The following is a 22,790-nucleotide window of genomic DNA, read 5'->3' on the forward strand; positions in this document are numbered from 1 at the left end:
ATATAAAATGTTTTTATATAATGCTGATAATAGAAGGAACAACAAGTGTATAACATAAATTTGTTAAGGAATAAAGTTTAAATGAGCATTTCATTTTAGAGCATTTCAACATTGTAGAGAAAATTTAGAGACATGTGGGGCTTTAAAAAATTTATCAGACAAAGAAGTGGGCCCCGAAGTGAAAAAGTTTGAGAATCCCTGATTTAAACACTTTCCTCCCATAAAATCTGCATGTGTACAGTGCATACGAAAAGTATTACAGTTTTTTACAATGGTTATGACAGTTTTTTCAATACATTTAACAAGTTTGCTAAACTCTTAACGCAGCAACACACCTAAAACACACAATTGGCAAAACAGTTAATTTCATGCTCAAAATCACACATTATAAACTAAACCTCTAAACTTCTTTTCAAAATACAATAATAAACTAACACACTACACTATATCTAACAAAACACTGCAAACATGTTCCAAAATGACATTATTGTTCAAAACACTAACACATGTTCTCTTTCAACAGAAACTTTCAGTCAATCAGAAAACACTGACAATAAAAACACTATCCTCAGCTGACATTACAGAAACTGCATCAGTTTATGTGTCAGCTCTGCCCTTATATTTTAAGACTCTCTACATTTTCATTTTGTTGGGTTTAGTAAATGCATTTTCTTTTTTTTACTGCAAAAATTCAATACAAAAATAAAGAAATAAATTGCTTTATAAAATTTACAGTTTATGTAAAAAAATACAGACACAGAATTTTTTATATTTGCAAAAGGACATCACTGCAAGATATACAAACAGAAAAAGCACTGTAATTATAATTAAAAAACTAAATAATTTTCTATTCTGCCTGGTCTTCTGCATTTGCCCGACTTCTTCTCTGGCCCGGCATGGTAACGATGGCCCTTTGGCCTATTATGTTTCTCCTACGGCGACGCCTTTTCGCCAAGTTGAAGCTAGCCTCGTCAACATAGATAATTTCATGTGGGACTTGATTGACCTCCAATTTCATGACTCTCTAAAAGTAATTAGACACAGTGTAAATGGTTCATCGTACTATAACTAATGTATGTACTAATAAACGCCAGGTTTATAGAGTCGTTTACTGCAAAACACACTGTGCATAGTAAAGTAATCACTGTATTGCATAACCTTACCTGGACGTATTGGTGACAGAGTTCTGTAATGTGCTCACTGTTCCTTTCAAATACCTCAGTTTTTTAGAACATACAGTATGATCATACAGTACGATCATGTGATTTGAAAAACCACAACACATGAGTGTGCTTTCAAGATGGGAATCATGTTCATATGAGAGCTGGGAGCATATATATATATATATATATATATATATATATATATATATATATATATATATATATATATATATATATATATATATATATATATATATATGTGTATGTGTGTGTGCGTGTGTGTGTGTGTGTGTGTGTATATATATATATATATATATATATATATATATATATATATATATATATATATATATATATATATATATACAGGGAATATGTTTCGCTTTGGCTTTAGCCTATATAGGTTCTGTTTAGAACATAATGTTATCTGTTTTGACATACTGTGTGAAAGCATTGGTAAATTGAACTGTAAAATTACATTGTTTTGGTTTTAGTTGAATTTGTGTGTAAAAGAAGTTCAAGCATTTTAAATTGGTGTTAACCGGATGCATTTTGTGTCAAAGCAACAAGAAATGTGTTAATTGTATAGCCCACGAAGACGGATGTTGTGCTAACTGTGTTAAGAGTTTAGGAAACTTGTTAAATGTATTGAAAAAAGTGTCATAGCCAGTGTAAAAAACTGTAATAGTGCTTCACTTTTTCCCCCCACATTTTTTATGTTACAGCCTTATTCCAAAATGGTTACATTATTTTAGTTTTTCAAAATTCTACACACAATACCCCATAATGACAATGTGATTTTTTTTTTTTTAATTGTTGCAAATTTATTAAAAATAAAAAACCTGAAAAATCTCTTGTACAGAAGTATTCACAGCCTTTGCCGTGAAGCTCTAAACTGAGCTCAGGTACATTCTGTTTCCACTGATCATTCTTGAGATGTTTCAGCAGCTTAACTGAGAGCTCACCTGTGGTAAATTCCAGCCTGATCTCACGAGGAAACATAATTATTTTACATTTTGTCAGTTTAGTGGCTAATTCGTACGAATTCGTAAAAGTTCAGTCATACAAAAATGTACGATTTTAAAAAGGAGGCGTGGCAGCTAACCCCAACTGTCATTGGGGGATGAGCAAATCTTACTAAATTTTAAGAATTAGATTGTACGAATTCATACGAATTAGCCACTAAATCAAAAGGTTACGAATTGCCGTGAGATTGTGTTGGTAAATTCAGTTCATGATTTCAGCACATGATTTGAAAAGGCATACACCTGTCTATATAAGGCCCCAGTCAAAGCACAAAGGAATTGTCTGCAGACTTTCGAGACAGGATTGTCTCGGGGCATAAGGAAATGGAAAAAGTTACAAAGGTTTCTTTATCTTTTAATTTTGCAACTTAATCGTTCTCCAGCTAATCCTTGTTTACTGAATATATATTTCAGCCTGTGCGTACAGCTGGTTATCAGTTCGTTGTTTGTCCTTGTTCCTGTCTGTTTGTTCCTCAGAATTCTTTGCAGTCTGTTTCGTCAGTTTTTGTTGTGGCCTGTGGCTCTCTTTTGATTTGAACAGTCATTCTTTGTCTTCGGAACATCCAGTTGTATCCTTTGATACATTCTTTCATTTTTTCATTAAAGTGCTTTCGATTGGATCCTCTCTGTCTAAGTGTCATGACAATATCAATGTACAGTACAAATGTGATGCAAGCACAGAAAAACAAATACACTAATGCACATTCTTTATTCATCATTTTAAAGTAAATTAATTAGTATTATTTCTTTAGGAGAAGTAGAGTGTGCAAGATTCTGTCAAACAGTGCTGAGAAAAGGAGCGAAATTAAACAAGATGATTAGATATTAGGCGATGCAGTGACGTAGTGGGTAGTGCTGTCGCCTCACAGCAAGAAGGTTTCTGGTTCGAGCCTCGACTGGGTCAGTTGACGTTTCTGTGTGGAGTTTGCATGTTCTTCCCACGTTCCTGTGGGGTTCCTCCGGGTGCTCCGGTTTCCCCCACAGTCCAAAGAGTGAATGAGTGTGAATGAGTGTGTATACATGTTTCCCAAAGATGGGTTGCAGCTGGAAAAACGTTGCGTAAAACATATGCTGGATAAGTTGGTGGTTCATTCTGCTGTGGCGACTTCAGATTGGTTAAGGGACTAAGCCGAAAAGAAAATGAATGAATGAATGATTTTTCAGTACTCTTTCCACCACTGCAACTGTACTATACTGAACCATTCCACTCAATTAAAGCGAGCTATTATGTTGAAACTGACTGGCTTGGTTCATATCTTGTTACACATTAACAAAGATTCCTTGTAGGAAAAAATTAATCATTTCCACAACTGAAGCTGTTGTAATCGTGGCAGCCGTTTTGGAAGCATGTTGTATGAAGGAACTCACTGGCACATTAAAATGATCAAAGCAAGTTTGAATCTGAAATCTTAGTCGCCACATTGTCTGGTCATTGAACTGGCTCGAGGGCTTATACCATCAGAATAACAGAGAGCGAATTGACTTGACTATTTTGACCAATATTTTGTGGGCAGATGTTCGGGTACTCTTTATGGGTTTTTACAGTATTTTAAGCAGGAAAATCTAGCTAAATTTCTGCACAAGACTCTGTAGGGATAGTTTACAGTTTAACCCAAAGAATGACCAGTCTGGTAGATGAAGAAGAGCCGGAGTCAGAGATTTAAATAAATAAATCAAGTTTACTGAAGATAGTTTGCAGTTTCATTCGCAGAAGCCAGCTTCAACACTCGCAATGAGTTCCTAGGCCGCTCTGCTTACAATCACCAATCAATAACAATTATACTCTCACATAACGTCATTAACTGCGTCATACATAAAGGTGTTCTAACCTGATTGGTTAAAACACAGATAGACTAGGTACATTTCCACGTGAGGTTCGTGCGTACAATTCTGAACAATATCTAAACATAAACGTCAGACACCCTTTAGACTGATTAGAGCTGACTCCAGACCTGTGAAACAGATCAACAATCAAATAGAACACACACACTTTAAGTATAATCTGTTTCTTATCCAAGGCTGAGTATACCGTCAGCCGTCTTTATCAAAACTGGTTAAAAACTGGTATAATCTACATTCAGGCTGTTATATTCTTACTACACAAAGTCTATCTTGAATAAAAAGTAGAATCACTTTAAAAGATTTAACCGTAAAACTATAGCAAAATCACTTTAGACATTTTAGACAGTATTAACTCCTAGAAATACCAATAGAAACAGTTGTTTCCAGTCCTCAGTTCCACTCAAGATCTCCATGACCTCTGACCTAGTTTGCTGGCTCCTGAAAATAGGTATAAAGAGACTGGCAAATGCACTGAACATTCTAATATTAAGCAATGTGTTAACTTATTCATTAATTAAAATCAATTCACAGTTAAATACTAAGAAACAGGATGATGAAAAGGATAAACGTTGGTCCATGATGAGATGGACTGGAAAGCAGAAATCCGAATCCTTCAACTCTTTTCCATGACTCCCGGGTCATGTGGATATCCTGACTGCAACCAAATGTACATTTCACAAAGACCTGTCATACTTACATTCATTGACACAGAAATTAAACTTTGAGGGTTTTCGCAGGTAATCCATGATGTATTGCTATTTGTATGCTTTGAGAAATGTACTTGAAAATTTTAATTCTGATCTGAGAAATGTATACCTCAGCAACTGAGAAGAACTGTAATAAAGACTTAGCGTACATTATGAGGTTACAGATTAGTGTAAACTGGTAAAACTGGTTGTTTTAATAAATTTGTTATTGATAGTTATCAGATGCAATGCTTTCCATGTAAACATTCTCACGGATACAGAGACTTTTTTCATACTGTACAGTTTTTTTACAATGGCTATGACACTTTTTTCAATACATTTAACAAGTTTGCAAAACTCTTAACGCAGCAACACACCTAAAACACACAATTGGCAAAACAGTTAATTTCATGCTCAAAATCACACATTGTAAACTAAACCTCTAAACTAATGTATACAATACTGTAATAAACAAACACACTACACCATGTCCAACAAAACACTGCAAACATGTTTCAAAATGAATTAATGATTCACAACACGAACACATGTTCTCTTCCAGCAGAAACATTCAGTCAATCAGATCACACTGACAATACAGTTTTTCTTGATTGCTTGGATGTAGTTGTCAACTGAAACTCCACATTTTCAAAACAGTTAACACACAGGCCTAAACAGTGGCACTCATGGTCAAAATGACACATTTTGCTTGCAAAAGGCACATACCGTGTCAAAACATTTAAAATATGCAACAAAAGCTAGTTTTACCTTCAAACAACACAACTTGCAAACAAGTATATGAGCTCTTTCAATTAATCATTACACAATGGACAACAAAATACAAAAAACAGAACTCAGTGCACCACCATTGCTTGTCATTGTAGCCTATTGCCAATGCCATTTGTTGTCTTTCTATTTGGGCTGTCAAATTTGCCTTTTTGCAAAGAATTGAATCCAGAATAAGAAATGCTTTGATTACATTTACAGTTTTTCTTGATTGCTTGGATGCAGTTGTCAACTGAAACTCCACATTTTCAAAACAGTTAACACACAGGCCTAAACAGCGGCACTCATGGTCAAAATGACACATTTTGCTTGCAAAAGGCACATATCGTGTCAAAACATTTAACATATGCAACAAAAGCTAGTTTTACCTTCAAACTACACAACTTGCAAACAAGTATAAGAGCTCTTTCAATTACAGTTTTTTACAATTGCTATGACACTTTTTTCAATACATTTAACAAGTTTCCTAAACTCTTAACACAGTTAGCACAACATCCGTCTTTGTGGGCTATACAATTAACACATTTCTTGTTGTTTTGACACAAAATGCATCCAGTTAACACAAATTTAAAATGCTTTAACTTCTTTTACACACAAGCACAACCAAGAACAAAACAATGTCATTTTACAGTCAAATTTACAAATACTTTAACACAGTATGTCAGAACAGATAACACCATGTTCTAAACAGAAATTATATAGGATAAAGTCAAAGTGAACAGCTGTTCTAATTGTGAATTGAAACACAAATATATTCCCTGTATTTTATTCAATTGCCAATGAGAAACATCATATTGCGGTTATATAAATAAATAAATAAATGAATAAATGTATATATATATATATATATATATATATATATATATATATATATATATATATATATATATATATATATATATATATATATATATAAAACCGCAATATGAGTCTCTCATATATATATATATATATATATATATATATATATATATATATATATATATATATATATATATATATATATATATATATATATATATATATATATATATATAAAAAAAAAAAAAAATATATATATATATATATATATATATATATATATATATATATATATATATATATATATATATATATATGACAGCTGGTTCTCATCTAGAAAGCACACTCATGTCTTGTTTTGGTTTTTCCAATCACATGATCATATGTTCTAATAGAGGACTCTTGAGGTTTTTGAAAGGAACATCAAAGAACTCTGTCACCAATACGTCCATGTAAGATTATGCAATACAGTCATTACTGTACTATACACAGTGTGTTTTGCAGTAAACTACTCTTTAAACCTGGAGTTCATTAGTACATACAGTAGATATACAGTACAGCATTTGCATACACTGTGTCTAAGTACCACATGAAATTTTCAATGTTGACAAGGCTGGGGATGTCGCCATAGGAAAAACATAATAGGTCAAAGGGCCATAGTTACCGTGCTGGGCCATTGAAGATATCAAGTGTAATGTGGATGAGAACATGTGGCAAAAGACCGGGCAGAATAGAAGATTACTTTGTTATTTTATTATAATTGTGGTGCTTTTTCTGTTTGCAGTGATGTCCTTCTGCAAAAAAGGTCTGTACTGCAGAAATTCTGTGTCTGTATTTTTTTTTTACATACAGTTTCTTACACTGGCTATGACACTTTTTTCAATACATTTAACAAGTTTTCTAAACTCTTAACACGGTTAGCACAACATCCGTCTTCGTGGGCTATACAATTAACACATTTCTTGTTGCTTTGACACAAAATGCATCCAGTTAACGCCAATTTAAAATGCTTGAACTTCTTTTACACACAAACTCAACCAAGACCAAAACAATGAACCTATATAGGCTAAAGCCAAAGTGAACAACTGTTCATATTGTCAATTGAAACACAAATATATTCCCTTTATACATACATATATATATACATATATGTGTGTGTGTGTGTATATCTCCCATATGAACATGATTCCCATCTAGAAAGTACACTCATGTGTTGACTTTTTTCAAATCACATGATCATACTGTATGTTCTAAAAAAGAACTCATGAGGTTTTTGAAAGGAACAGTGAGCACATTACAAAACTTCATCACCAATATGTCCAGGTAAGGTTATGCAATACAGTCATTACTTTACTATGCACAGTGTGTTTTGCAGTAAACTACTCTATAAACCTAGAGTTCATTTGTACATACATTAGTTATACAGTACAGTAAAGCATTTACACTGTGTCTAATTACTTTTAGAGAGTCATGAAGTTGGAGGTCAATCAAATACCACATTACTGTAAATTATCTATGTTGACGAGGCTGGCTTCAACTTGGCGAAAAGGCGTCGCCGTAGGAGAAACATAATAGGCCAAAAAGCCATTGTTACCATGCTGGGCCAGAGAAAAAGTCGGGCAAATGCAGAAGACCAGGCAGAATAGAAAATTATTTAGTTTTTTTGTTGTAATTGCAATGCTTTTTTTTCTTCTTTTGCAAATAAAGTCTGTACTGCAGCAACTCTGTGTCTGTATGTATATTTTTACATCAACTGTAAATTTTTTAAGCATTTTTTTCCTTAATTTTTGTATTAAATTTTTGCAGTAAAAGAAAGAAAATGCCTGCATTTACTAAACCCAACAAAATGAAAATGTAGAGAGTCTTAAAATATAAGGGCAGAGCTGACACATAAACTAATGCAGTTTCTGTAATTTTAGCTGATGATAGTGTTTTTATTGTCAGTGTTTTCTGATTGACTGAATGTTTATGTTGGAAGAGAACATGTGTTTGTGTTTTGCACAATTATGTCATTTTGAAACATGTTTGCAGTGTTTTGTTAGACATGGTGTAGTGTGTTCGTTTATTACTGTATTTTGAAAAGAAGTTTAAAAGTTTAGTTTACAATGTTTGATTTTGAGCATGAAATTAACTGTTTTGCCAATTGTGTGTTTTAGGTGTGTTGCTGCGTTAAGAGTTTAGCAAACTTGTTAAACGTATTGGAAAAACTGTCAAAGCCATTGTAAAAAACTGTAATCATTACACAATGGACAACAAAATACAAAATACAGAACTCAAAATTCACCACCATTGCTTGCCATTGTAGCTTATAGCCAATGGCATTTGTTGTCTCTATTTGGGCTGTCAAATTCGCCTTTTTGCAAAGAATTGGATCAAGAATAAGATGTGCTTTGATTGAATATATATTGAATTCATGACATTTTTCAAACTGTGGCTGAAAACTGAAATACTGTATATAAAAAAACAGACAAAAGTAATAAAATACTGTAAATATTAGAAAAAAACACATGTAAACTAATATACAGTCATAACTATTGGGAGTATAGGACAGCCATATTGACCTCCTCTATCAATGCTGGCACAGAACAACACAGACCTTCCATCGTTTATATAAGGTTTGCAGAATGATGGCTAATTGAAGATTTGTGCTTCAGTGATTTCATACTGATGTTGGTAGTTTTTAATAGTTAGGAATAGATGGTTTCTGTTTGGTTACCAAAACTAAAACAATGGAGCTTGGACTGCTTGAATGACATCTGTGTTAACTGTTTGGAAAAATGGTAGGGAAAATGTGTCAACCCAATGAGAAAGGGTTTACACAGTTGCAAGACCTGTCCTCTGCTTTGCTGGGATAGTAATAATGAAAATGAAGAGGTACCTAGTTTCTTTAACCAGGTCAAAGCAAACTAGAAAAACTGTATATTGAATTCATGACAATTTTCAAACTGTGGCTGAAAACTGAAATACTGTAAAAACAGACAAAAGTAATAAAATACTGTAAATATTAGAGAAAACACATGTAAACCAATATACAGTCAAATCTATTGGGAGTATAAGACATAGCCACTATTGACCTCCTCCATCCATGCTGTCACAGAACAACACAGACCTTCCACCGTTTTATAAGGTTTGCAGACTGATTGCTTTTTGAAGATTTGTGTGAAGTAGTGTCAAACCGGTGCTTCACTGAATTCATATTGATGTTGGTAGTTTCTAATAGTTAGGAATAGATGGTTTCTGTTTGGTTACCATAACTAAAACAATGGAGCTTGGACTGCTTGAATGACATCCGTGTTAGCTGTTTTGAAAAATGGTGGGGAAAATGTGTCAACCCAATGAGAAAGAGTTTACACATTTGCAAGAACGGTCTTTTGCTCTGCTGAGATAGTGAAAATGAAAATGAAGTGGAACCTAGTTTCTTTAACCAGGTCAAAGCAAACAAGAAAAACTGTAAAAACACTATCATCTGCTAAAATTACAGAAACTGCATTATTTTAGGTGTCAGCTCTGCTCTTATATCTGAAACCTCTCTACATTTTAGTTTTGTTGGGTTTAGTAAATGCAGGTATTTGGCTTCTTTTGCAGCAGAAATTCAATACAAAAAATGTACAACCATCTCAGAGTAGCTTTATAAAATGTACAGTTTGTGTAAAAAAAAATACAGACATATAATTGCTGCAGTACAGACTTTATTTGCAAAAGGACATCACTGCAATATATACACACAGAAAAAGCACCGCAATTATAATAAAAAAACAAAAACTTCAATAAATCTTCTATTCTGTCCAGTCTTCTTCATTTGCCCGGCTTCTTCTTCTCTGGCCCGACATGGTAAGTGTAACCCTTTGGCCTATTACAGTACGTTTCTTACATGGCAACGCCTTTCCGCCAAGTTGAAGTCAGCCTCGCAAAATAGATCATTTCATGTGTAACTTGATTGGCCTCCAACTTCATGACTCTGAAAGTAATTAGACACATAGTGGATATGCAGTACAGTACAGTATTTACACTGTGTACTAATGAACTCCAGGTTAATATAGTAATTTACTGTAAAATACACTGTGTATAGTACAGAAATGACTGTATTGCACAACCTTACCTGGACATATTGGTAATGGAGTTCTTTGATACGCTCACTGTTTTTCTCAAAAACCTCAAGAGTTCTCTTTTAGAACAGATGGTCATGTGATTGGGAAAACCTCAACACATGAGTGTGCTTTCTAGAGGGGAAGCAGCTGTCATATATATAAATATATATATATATATATATATATATATATATATATATATATATATATATATATATATATATATATATATATATATATATATATATATATATATATATAACCACAATAAGCTGTATCTCATTGGCAATGGAATAAAATACAGGGAATATATTTGTGTTTCAATTAGAACAGCTGTTCACTTTGACTTTATCCTTTATAAGTCTGTTTAGAACATGGTGTTATCTGTTCTGACATACTGTGCTAAAGCATTTGTAAATGACATTGTTTTGTTCTTGGTTGAGTTTGTGTGTAAAATAAGTTAAAGCATTTTAAATTTAAGTTAACTGGATGCATTTTGTGTCAAAACCCCAAGAAATGTGTTAATTGTATAGCCCACGAAGACGGATGTTGTGCTAACTGTGTTTAGAGTTTAGGAAACTTGTTAAATGCATTGAAAAAAGTGTCATAGCTATTGTAAAAAAAAACTGTAATTCACTTCTGTTGGTGCAGCCACTAATGTTTAAAAATCAGAAAACTAAGTAAAATTGCAAAATGTTCTTGCTTATGTCTACTTTATCTTCAATAGCTCATTCATTTTAATCGAAAGACAAAATTAAGGCGGTTAAGATTAATAAAAGTAAATAAGACCCATTCTGGTTCCTTCCTTGGAACTTTGTTATTTCCTTAAGCCACTTAACTTTGACGTCACAAACTAATTTTTCTTCACTGATAACCCAGACCAGCTATAAACTTGAGGTATTCTACCTCAAGTAGGCATATGGTAGTCTATAAAATCACCATGATGAATAAAAGCTCAAAGAGGTAAGAACAACCATTTGCTCATTTTATGTCTTTTTTTTTTTTTTTTTTGAACTAGTGCATTAAAATGTATTTTGGGAGGGGGCTGAATATTATTCTGATGCAAACATATAAAACAATTATTTTATTAGTCATTTTACCTTTTTTGTAAACTTGAGAAAATACAAAAGAACCTCATTTTTTGAAATGTTTAACTTAAGATTGTTATTGCTTGTTACTAGTAGCTTAAAGAAATTGTTCGCCCAAAAATAAAAATGATGTCCTCATCTATTTACTCATCCTTCACCTGTTCCAAACCTGTTTGAGTTTCTTCTGTTGAACACAAAATATAATCTTATATTCTATTTTTGTTCCTACTTGGGATGGGCTGTTTTTTCCCAACATTCTTCAGAGTATCTTGTTTTGTGTTGATGTTTAAAAACATTTGAATGTAAGCGAATTACATTTTCATTTTTGCGTTACCGTTTTTCTCAATTGCTTTGACGCATTTTTCAAAACAGACTCTAAACTCATTTTCTGAACGGTGAGTGCAAATCTTAAAACGGCTTGCTGGAACTTTAGAACTTTATTGAATGTCTGCAAAATGTCGTTTCTTTCCCAAAACATTTCATTCATGCTTCAAAAGAAAGTAATAGTGTCAGAAATGATGGTGTTTTTTCACCATGACAGTCAACCATGGAAATTAAGGTTTACAGTTTTTCAATCGCTAAAAAGTGCTCACCCAAACTTCAGATACTTTTTCTTAACACAGACTCACTGTTACAAAACAGTTGGCCAAGTGGATAATTTTCTTCTAAAAATACATTTCATTAAATGTATACTAACTCTTCATTTCAAAATAAAACACATCTTTCTCTGCACACACTAATTTTACTAAAACACTGAAAATCTGACTCAAAATGACATTTTTCTTTCAAAGAATAACACTTGTTTTCACTTCATAAGGTACAGTCAATCACGTCAGTCAAGTACACCAGGTTTCAAAATACTGGCTATTATTGATATTACCAAAAACTGCACAGACTTTTATGTTTCAATTTTATAGAAAATTGTCAAAACATGCAATTCACCATATTGACACTAAACTTCTTAGTTAAGAGCTGTGTCCACATGTACAGTAATGTTCACATTCAAAAGCATTCCAGTAAAAAGCAAGTCCGTTTTATTTTCCTTAACTGTTTACAACAGGAGGCACAGTAGAAACACAGCATGATAGAGCAAAAAATGTTTTACAGTATTACTTACAGTGAACAATTCATGTTCATGAAACACACAACAGCATTCTGAAAAAAAAAAAAACAGCAAAAAGTCCAGATAAAAAAGGCAAGGGGGTCTAACGTCCTCCTTTTGCTGTATAAGTGTACGTGTAATAGAAAAAGATTACTCCTGCCACTCAGTCTAAGCCAGACTGGAATCAGCTGTGGTTGGCTCAGTTTACTCAACATAAATTAGCTGTCTGTCAATTATTCAGTTGTTTGTTTATTATCAGCTGAGATGTATTTTTGATATTGATATTGTTTTTAAACTGACATAATTGCAGAAGCAATTGTTTTTATACTGTATCTAAGGTTTGGTATATTGTTTTTACTGTTGTGGGATGTTTTGTGTTAAAGGGTCACGAAACACCAAAACACATTTTTTGAGCTGTTGACAGTCGTATATGTGTCCCACACTGCTAAAAACACTATTAGGACACCTATATTTCACTAAAAAGTGTAAATTGGTTGTTTTTGCGTTATTTCGAGCAAATTCGTACTTCCTGTTTGAAACCAATTCCAATTTTCTTCCAATTCCAATTTTTTTCCAATTTTTGAAGCTGCGTCACGGTCATGACATAATAGCGTTGTATTCCAGCGTGCAGACTGGGCGTCTGTGCCAGAGTGAGTCTTATTACGTCTTACAGTGTGATGCATTAATGCATGAGTAAGGCTTGGTTCAAACCAATCAGCGCGCTCTATTGTGCAACTTCATTAATATTCATTACTGTGTTTACACGACAGAGACGCCACGTTGTGTTGGCAAAACAAGCGTGAAGTGTTGCTTTTATAGTTTGCTGCAGTTAAGTTTCGTTTTCATTTTCTCTCTGTGAGAGCTCAGACTCACGTGTGGATTAACAGTGTACGCGACGCTCGACAACAATAACTTACGTGTTTAAGGAGGATTATTGTTTACCTGAGAGCTGTTCTCATCTGCAAACGCTGAGATCGGATTTGCTTGTAATCTTCTCTTCATAAAGACGCGGCTCTAGTTGCTGGTGATTGTTCTGTCTCTACAGATTTGGTAAGTGAGCGACTAGTGCTCTTTGTTTATTCAGTTTGTTCGTATCGAACTAAGTTAACTATTGCACCGTAACATGTTAGGACCACAACCAAACTTTAACCTCGTGTAGGGTTTTTAACCACATTTAGTGACCGTAATAACACACGCGGCTTTCTGACGCTACCTGCCATGTGCATCTAAGTTTGGGGGAAATGCAGAGGTTTTTTTCTCTCATTCGCCGTGCGCTATCAAACATTGCATGAAAAATACACGCTTAGAGCAGTTCCTCAAATCAAATATCTCGTTTGTTGCGAGGGGCATGAATGAATTCCCTGAATCAAAGAGCCAAACTGCAGTTAAAGTCCAACATTTAATAATTTGGCAAGTAATTCCACTACAGATGTCCATGTAGGTTAAACACCTTCACTTTCTACTGTGTGTGAGTATTTTGACTGAAACTCGCGTGTGCCCAAATAGACACTCCCACACCCTCCCACTTTAGTTCCTCCGACACTCCCCCCTAAACAGAGCTGGACACGCCCACTTTTCTGACTTTTTCCAAAGTAGAGGTGTGAAAACACCCTGCTGAAACGAGGGGGTTTCATGGCCCTTTAACATTTGTTTTAACATTTTAACATCATAATTTTGTTGGGAAGTATAGTTTGTCTGATAAGAAAATGTTAGCATTATGGAAATGTGTTCACTGACGGCATATTGAGTAAAAACAACATGAAATGTGTGATTATGGTGTGATTGTGGTATTGCCACAAAAGACCGATGCTGTGCTAATTGTGTTTAGAGTTTAGAAATTGTCACAACTAGTTGGACAAACGCTGTTTAAATGTTATTAGGAGTCAGTAGTACATAGATAAAAAATATATGAGCATTTGTATTCATACAGTATATTTATTTGTGTATAAATGTATTACATGCAAAGTGCAATCTTGATTGTCCAATTACTGTATTACATATTTCATATTTCTTTTGTTAGCACACACACACACATACTACAAAATATCAACCATGAATAAACAAATTCTTGGTGGACATTCTGTCGCTCTTGTTGGCCTTGCCATAGATCTTTCAAAATCTTGTTACTCCAGTTTAGGATTGTGAATGTAAATCAATCAATCAATCAATCAATCAATCAATCAATCAATCAATCAATCAATCAATCAACCAACCAACCAACCAACCAACCTATCTATCCATCACCGACTCGGTCCCAGTTATTCCCCTCGCTGGCCAGCAGAGGTCACCATCACCGGACTATTGACATTACGTCATACACATACGTATTGCCGTGTGTATTGCCGACACACCTGAAGCACATCCAATAATCACTCACCACACACATATAAGCAGCACTCACACACAGCCTAATTGCAAAGTCTTGTTCTGCCCCGGCTAACAATACTGAGCGTTCTCATCCTTGCCTGCTTTCCCACTGTGATCCTGCTTCGTTTACTGACCCAGCCTTGCCTGCCGCGTGCCTTGTACTCCAGCCTGCTTACCGACTCTGATACTAGCCGCCTGCCTCTGACCCATGCCTGCTTACTCATTCTGTGTTTACCAGCCGCCAGCTCAACAACTACTTACTACTGTGTTTGATGTGAGTTTGCGCACGCACAACATCTGTGTGCTATTTGTTATTAAACTGTGTTTAATAAAAATACTGCAAATGGATCCCTCTGTGTCAGCCACTTCACATCTATCTATCTATGCTACCAATCTTGATTGGCAAATAAATAACATAAATTGTATTTAGGTCATTTACCAATTCAGCAGACATTACAAACAATGTCAATGTCATATGTATGGTGTAAACATGTTTCATAATTGAGTAAAACATTTTGAGTGTGATGGCTTTTACGATGAAAAATGGTTGAGAAGTTGTTAAGTTTGACAGTTTAAATGAGAATCAACTTTTCAGTTTTGTTCAACAAGCCATATGCAATTAGTTTTTGTCCAAACTACAGACAATTGTGTACTTACTGTTTGCACACATGTGCCACAGCATATGTAACTTGCTTAAAGATATATGAAAATGCTGCACTGAAGGGAACAATAAGCCAATTGATTAGAGAGCTAAACTTATTGTTTTGAAAAATAAAAAATTCAATCGAGAATTCAGTCAAAGCAATTGAGAAAAATGGTAATACACTAAATTTTATATTTGTGAGATCTAGTTTTATCACATAGCATTTTTTGACAAGGCGTATAGTCTAGAATGAAAACAAATGTCCAGTTTTTTCTTAAGAACAAAGCCTTGTTTTCTTCTCTCCTAAATGTCACACTAATGGGAAAGAACATACAAAAATCTCATACCTTAAGTATGTATTTGCATACGTTCTCACTCAACACAGAAGAATTTGCTTGTGCAAGTGATGCATATAATTTGCAAATATTTAAGGAATGCAACAGAATGACAGCCACCTTTTGTATTTTTTAGTTTTACCAATTTTTCAAAAATCAGTTTTTGTTCTCGTACACTGACTCTTAGCTGAATTCGTGAGCCCAACGAGAGGAGACATTTGGAACAAAACCAAATAAACTAGCCTGACAGATGCTCACTGATGGCCTGGTGCTGCCCAATAGTTGACTCTCAGCTTGGTGTTTCCTGGTCTTTAAAATGATTACTGGGTCATTTATTTTGATGGTCCGTTTGTTCAATTTAAATTACATTGCATCAACATGCCAACTAATTCCCATTAGATTATAGAAGAAACTCAATACAGAGGAACATAACACAACCTACTACCAGCTAGGGTTTCTAGTTGTTATTGCAGAGCAACACAAACAGCACGCAGAAGTCTATATGCACAGCTACATGCAAGTCATGGCCTATGGGTCACGGCGATTGCTTGATGCAGAAGTATAAACCAGCCTATAAGGGACCAAAAATCCCCCGCCTCAGCAGGGTGTTTTCACACCTCCAGTTTGAAAAAAGTCAGCAAAGAGGGGGAGTCCAGCTCTGTTTAGGTGGGAGTGGCAAGTGGCAAAAGAGGGAAGGGTTTGCTAAAAATTGGGAGGTTTGGTTCGAGCACACATTGATTTTCACTTAGGCAGAACAGCACACAGATGCAGGGGATTTCAGCTGACGGCTGCATCAAAGTAATCAAGAAAAACAGTGATGCCGAAAGCTCAAAGACGTCACGGAATTCACACAAAGATCTAATCACGGTGATGTAGCTACAAAATCTATGTTCAAACTGGAAGAACGAATTTGCAAAAACAACCAATTTTCACTTTTCAGTGAAATATATGTGTCCTCATAGTGTTTTGAGCAGCGTGGGACACATACAGTTGAAGTTTGAATTATTAGCCCCCTTTAATTTCTTTTCTTCTTTTTTAAATCTTTTCCAAATGATGTTTAACAGAGCAAGGAAATTTTCACAGTATGTCTGATAATATTTTTTCTTCTGGATAAAGGCTTATTTGTTTTATTTCTGCTACAATACAAGCAGTTTTTAATTTTTTAACACCATTTTAGGGACAAAATTATTAGCCCCTTTGAGCTATATTTTTTCTCGATAGTCTACAGAACAAACCATTGTTATACAATAACTTGCCTAATTACCCTAACCTGCCTAGTTTACCTAATTAACCTAGTTAAGCCTTTAAATGTCACTTTAGCAGTTTAGAAGTGTCTTGAAAAATATCTAGTAAAATATTATTCACTGTCATCATGGCAAAGATAAAATAAATCAGTTATTAGAAATGAACAGAGTGAAACAGAAATTGGGGAAAAATAAACAAGTGGTCTAATAATTCACGGGGGCTACTAATTCTGACTTTTAACTGTATATGACTGACAACATCTCAAAATATGTGTTTTGTTGTTTCGTGACCCTTTAATGCATATACAAGTGTGCAATTTAGACTGTGATAAAATTGCAACAATATACATAAAAAATATAAATGGTTTTCCTTTGCACCTTCACATAGAGATACAATTGTGTCAAAAGGATTTTGTTTATGCAGATTTGTAAATTTGACCTTAAAAGCAGTGTTATGCACACCATGCCAGTATGTGGAGATGTCAAGGAAAACACATCTGTTCACATATAGTCAACTAATCAGACATTGTTGTGTTAGTTGTCAAACAGTCATGCATGTCTATAAACTGAACATGTATTATGTGCCAACCTGATTTTGCCAAGTAGCACATGTTACTGGATAAATATCTATGTTAATCCTGGAACAACATTCCAGTCATCCAATCAGAATTAAGGGATATGTTTATAGTTTATGTTAAGTTTAGGTTCACAGTTAGGGTTATGCACTTCTACATGATTATTCAACTATTATTCCCCTTCGATTTGGGAATGGGTATGGATTACATTTCAGAACCAAAATTATGTTCCAGGATCCATAGATGTTAATCCAGGTTCACATCTTACTTTGTAAAATCATAACATGCTGTAATATGCAACGCAGGCTCATTCTGAAAACATAGTCCTTTAGACTTTTCTGGAGACCGCGAAATATGTACCGGGGGTAAGTTTTTTTTTTTTTCAGTTCTGTTTTCGCGAATCCATGAGAGGTGGCTGTGTATGCTTTTTGAGATCTCAAATTTCTCATTTGAGTGCCATTCGCACCTGCTGTTCTCGCGTGAACCCACTAGAGGATGCTGTCGGCTGACTGTTTGACTGACTGACTGAATGACTGCCCAATCGACTGACCCGCCCACCTAATTCCCAAAACCCAATCAACAATTTTCAAAAGCAATCCGAAAATAGAGCCCTCGTCTGATTTTTACCACGTTTTATCCCATTCTCACCCAGTTATTAACTTGTTTATTTTATTTTTTGGATTCTGTTTTTGTCCTACCTGCTTTCTGAAACCGTCATGGTCAAGTCCTCTCTAAGTCTCAAGACCATCGACGTACATGGCGAGCTAATGGCACAAACTGGCTACAGGAAGAAAGCCGCCCATATGGTGGTAAGCTGTAAGCTGGTAAGCGTGAAAAGGAACAGCGTTACAATGCGCGGTAGCGTTTATTTTGAAGAGAAAATGCAGCCATACCTACCTCTGGTTACATAATTTGCGGTCTCCAGAAAGGTCTATAGGGCTACGTTTTCATGATGAACCTCAGTTGGTAATATGCATGAGCATGATGTCACTATTTTCCTAAATATGTTGTTGTTTATTCTAAAACAGAAAATGTATTGTTTTCAAAAACATCCCCTCTTAAACTCATTGAACATATTGTTGAATGTGAAATATGTATAATATGTTTTCCATTTTTTGTTGCAAATGGTCATAAAAAACACATTGGTAACACTACAATAGCAGTACATGAATAATGAGGTGGTAATATGCTAAACTAATAACTAAACATCACTTTATTATGGACTAAGGATAAGTTAATGTATGCGCTAATCATGAACTAACTTTAACTACAGCATGAGTCACATGTGTTCAGGTGTGAATAACGGCAACCATAATTACCTGTTAGTGTAACCGTCGGATGTGACACTGACAACAAAGTTCGGATCCACATGCAGATTTATTGGGGAGGTCAGGCAAACAATGGTCAACACTGGTGCAAACAGATGTATGAAGACGATCCAGAAACCTGGTCGGAATAACAGGCAAGAGGTTAGAAGGTTGGCGGCAGACAGGGATACACAGATTAACAAGGCGAGGGTCAAAACACGGAAAAACAAGACAAAGTAAACGCGTTGTATTGTCACTTTCACTCACTCAGGCAGGATGAGGAACATGTGTGTGAGCGGAGTGCATGTATGTAGTTGTTGTCCATGAAATTGCAGTTTTATAGTCCGTTAGTATATAGTCCGCAAGTTTTCCAGCGATCTATGGGGTTAAGATCGCTGGTGATCGTGACAGTTAGTACATGTTTGTTATTTAATGTATTAATTACCCCATTACTTCATGCTTAATTTAACCATCATGAACTCATAACTCATGATTTGTTAATGTATAATTATATTATGACCTCACTTGGAGGGGCACATCATCATTAACCCATTCTTACCTGCTCATGAACTTCTTATGCACGTCCAACTAGGGCGGTTACACTGAATAACAGTAGAAATGTGTCCTGTCAACATCAACATGAACAGTTTAAACACAGGAGTTCATGGTTAGTTGAGTTAATGATGATATGTCACTTCAAGTAAAGTCATGACATAATTATACATTAACAGCTCATGAGCTCATGTTGGTTACACTTAAACTTAAATGTTAATTAATACATTAACAACATGTACTAACAAGTAATTAAGGCAGCTGTTATTCACACATGAATTCTTGTGACGCATGTTGTGGGTAAAATTCATGATTAGCACATACATTAACTCATTATTTATTTATAATAAATTAATGTTTAGTTTACATATTAATACATCATCATTAACATCAAGTACTGGTATTGTAAAGTGTTACCAACATATTCTTAGAATTTGGTTATTAAGTATGAAGTTGGAATATTTTCTATATATAGTTACAGTTATGACATGTTTTTTTAGCATTTCATTGAACTTTTTCATTTCTGTTTCTTTCCCAGGCACAATCTACGTCAGAGTAAACAGTTTGTCTTCTTGCTTAAACTGACATTCTCAGTTTGTGCCATCATGTTTGCCATTCATATCTATGTCATGCCTGTAACGCCACCTGCAACTTTCTATAACGATATTGTAAAGCAGATACGGTCCTGCTATATGATCAACGAGAGTCGTTCCACTAATATTACTCAAAACACAACCACTGTTGGACCAACAGCCACCAAACTCCCTTCACTGCGGTATCATGTGGCTCATCCACTCAACTATCATTTCATTATGGATGAACCTGTTAAATGCAGTCAATGGGATCCATTTGTGGTCCTGATGGTACCTGCAGCCCCAAATCAGATTGAGGCTCGAAATGCCATCCGGAGCACATGGGGGAATGAAACGACAGTCCAGGGGAAAGCAGTGTTAACTCTGTTTTTGGTGGGTTTGACTGTAGGAGGAGACTCTGAAAAAGCTCAACAGCAGCTGGAGGAAGAGAGCCGACAACACAGAGATTTAATCCAGAGCAACTTTGTGGACTCCTATTTCAATCTGACCATAAAGACCATGGTGATGATGGACTGGTTGGCCACTCGATGCCCTCAGGCGACTTATGCTATAAAGATCGACACTGACATGTTCTTAAATGTAGAGAACCTTATGACCTTCCTATTGGCACCAAACACACCTAGAGAAAACTACCTGACGGGGGTGTTGCTGTGGAACCGGCCCGTTGTGAGAAATAAAAACTCTAAATGGTACGTTTCAGAAGACATGTATCCCGATTTAACATACCCCACATACCCACTGGGAACCGGATATGTGTTTTCCAATGACCTGCCAGAAAAAATAGTGGAAATTTCCAAGGAAGTACAGGCGTTTAATATAGAAGATGCATATATTGGAGCTTGTCTGAAACGTTTGGGTTTTGAACCCTCATCTCCTCCAGACCCTTCTCTGTTTAGGATCTATATGACGTATAATCGAGAGGAATTCCTCAAGATCATCTCCACAGATGTAGGATCCCCACAGCAAATTCTGAACATATGGAAGGATGTTAAGAGCCCCCCAAAAAAGATATGATCAAAAATTAAACAAGTCCAGTTTTAGGTTTGGAAACAAATGTTGATGCTGGCATTTTCCATTCATAAATTCACTGCATGTAACGGTGTTGTAACAAATAAAGGCTCGTCATCATAATCATTTGCATTCTTTGCTGCAGATTCTAAATGTTTCTACAATGTAAAGTCTAGGACAAGGATGTTCAACCTGTGGGGTGCGAAATTAACAACCCAAGCTCATTCTGAAAACGTAGTCCCGCGCACGTTTCTGGAGACAGCGGAATACGTCCCGGGAGGTACGTACTGCTGCATTTATTTATTTTTTCAAGCGAACGCTGCGGGGCGGTGTGACGCTGTTCCCCTTTCGCGCTCGCCCGCTGACCGCTCACCTCCTTGTGGAGGGCTTTCCCGCTGCAATCCGTTTGTCCATTCAGCTCACCGTGTAACGTCGGCAGGCTCGAGAGACGCAGAGAGGAGGAGTCGACCACGGCGATCGGTTTCGAGTCCGGGGGAAAGCAGTTCCAGCAATCAGGTAAGTTAAGACAAAAACAGAATCCCTAAAACGAAGTGAACGAGTTTCGTGACAGGGCGAGAACGCGGCGAAATCCGAAAACGCGGTGGGATATTAAAAAAAATAATAAAAAAATAAGGGCTTTTATTTTTTTGGACGGCTTTTGTAAATCGTTGCTCGGGTTCAGGGAAGCGAGCGGGCGGGCGGGTCGATCGGTGAAATTGGTTGGGTTGAGGTAAAGAGGAGGGCGGTCAGCCGATTGGCCGGTTGACGCGAGAACAACGCGGGCGCGAACCACGCTCGCGAGAGACGTTCGAGATGAGAAAAAGCGCACAACGGCGGCCTTTTGCGGAATCGCGAAAACAAAAACTGCAGCCGTACGTACCCGCCGGGACGTATTCCGCGGTCTCCAGAAACGTCCGCGGGACTACGTTTCCACAATGAGCCCGGGTTGGAATTTAAGGAGTGCACTCCAGTAAATTATGATGAGGATTTTTATGTGTTCACTAGAGTGAATCTGATTAATATTTGCTCCACATCTAACTATCAGGTACCTGTAAAGTTAATGCGTTTGAGTAAAACATATACAAATAAAATAGACCAGGTGCTTTTTAAAATGAATGATGGCGAATGAAAGTAAAACCAAGTCAAAAACAGTGCATTTCTGAATCAAATCAGTAGAATGCCCTTCTGTATATTTCACTACTGACCACATTTACATGGACATCAGTAATCTAGTTATTTGCCTTAATAGACAATAATATAATTAATGTTTACGTGAAGTGATTTTTGAATGTTGCATCCACAGGCTATCCACGTTTCCTGCAGATATTTCATGTAATTTTGGGTGACTTTAACTGCAGGTCAGGAGTTTCACTTTCACTCATGAACATTTTATTCATGCCCCCATGACAAACTGGGGTATTGGACGCAAATAAGGTGTAAGGACAGGGTGAAAGAGTGTTGCTTTAATGGAATTTAAAAACGTTCACTGAATGGAAAGAAAAAAACTTGCGCATTTTGCAATATGTCTGCGTTCCTGTACTGACAGCCGCGTGTGTGGATCTTGACGGAAAATATGGCGAAAAGT

General features: G+C 35.7%; 1 protein-coding gene and 1 long non-coding RNA gene across 4 annotated transcripts in view; one reads left to right on the top strand and one right to left on the bottom strand.

Moving 5' to 3' along the window:
* LOC100331460 (beta-1,3-galactosyltransferase 2-like) overlaps window positions 1–21,328 on the top strand; it is a 37,371-nt gene extending 16,043 nt beyond the window's left edge. For 2 of the 3 annotated variants that reach the window (XM_087304459.1, XM_087304460.1), the window contains exon 3: window positions 20,143–21,328. In XM_087304459.1, the coding sequence (XP_087160585.1) occupies window positions 20,143–21,211 (1,069 nt within the window). In that variant the 3' untranslated portion in view covers window positions 21,212–21,328. Of the gene's footprint in view, window positions 1–11,227; window positions 11,355–20,142 lie in introns of those variants that run through there. The other variant, XM_087304457.1, reaches the window with a different exon arrangement.
* Window positions 1–22,790, bottom strand: part of LOC148679502 (uncharacterized) — a 35,347-nt gene that overhangs the window by 7,176 nt on the left and 5,381 nt on the right. The window contains exon 2 of the long non-coding RNA XR_015945672.1: window positions 3,770–4,647. This is a non-coding gene — a long non-coding RNA (uncharacterized LOC148679502). The remainder of the gene's footprint in view (window positions 1–3,769; window positions 4,648–22,790) is intronic.

This window comes from Danio rerio, chromosome 22 (assembly GCF_052040795.2).
Source record: "Danio rerio strain M-AB ecotype USA chromosome 22, GRCz13ab, whole genome shotgun sequence".
In the NCBI taxonomy this organism is placed as follows: Eukaryota; Metazoa; Chordata; class Actinopteri; order Cypriniformes; family Danionidae; genus Danio; species Danio rerio.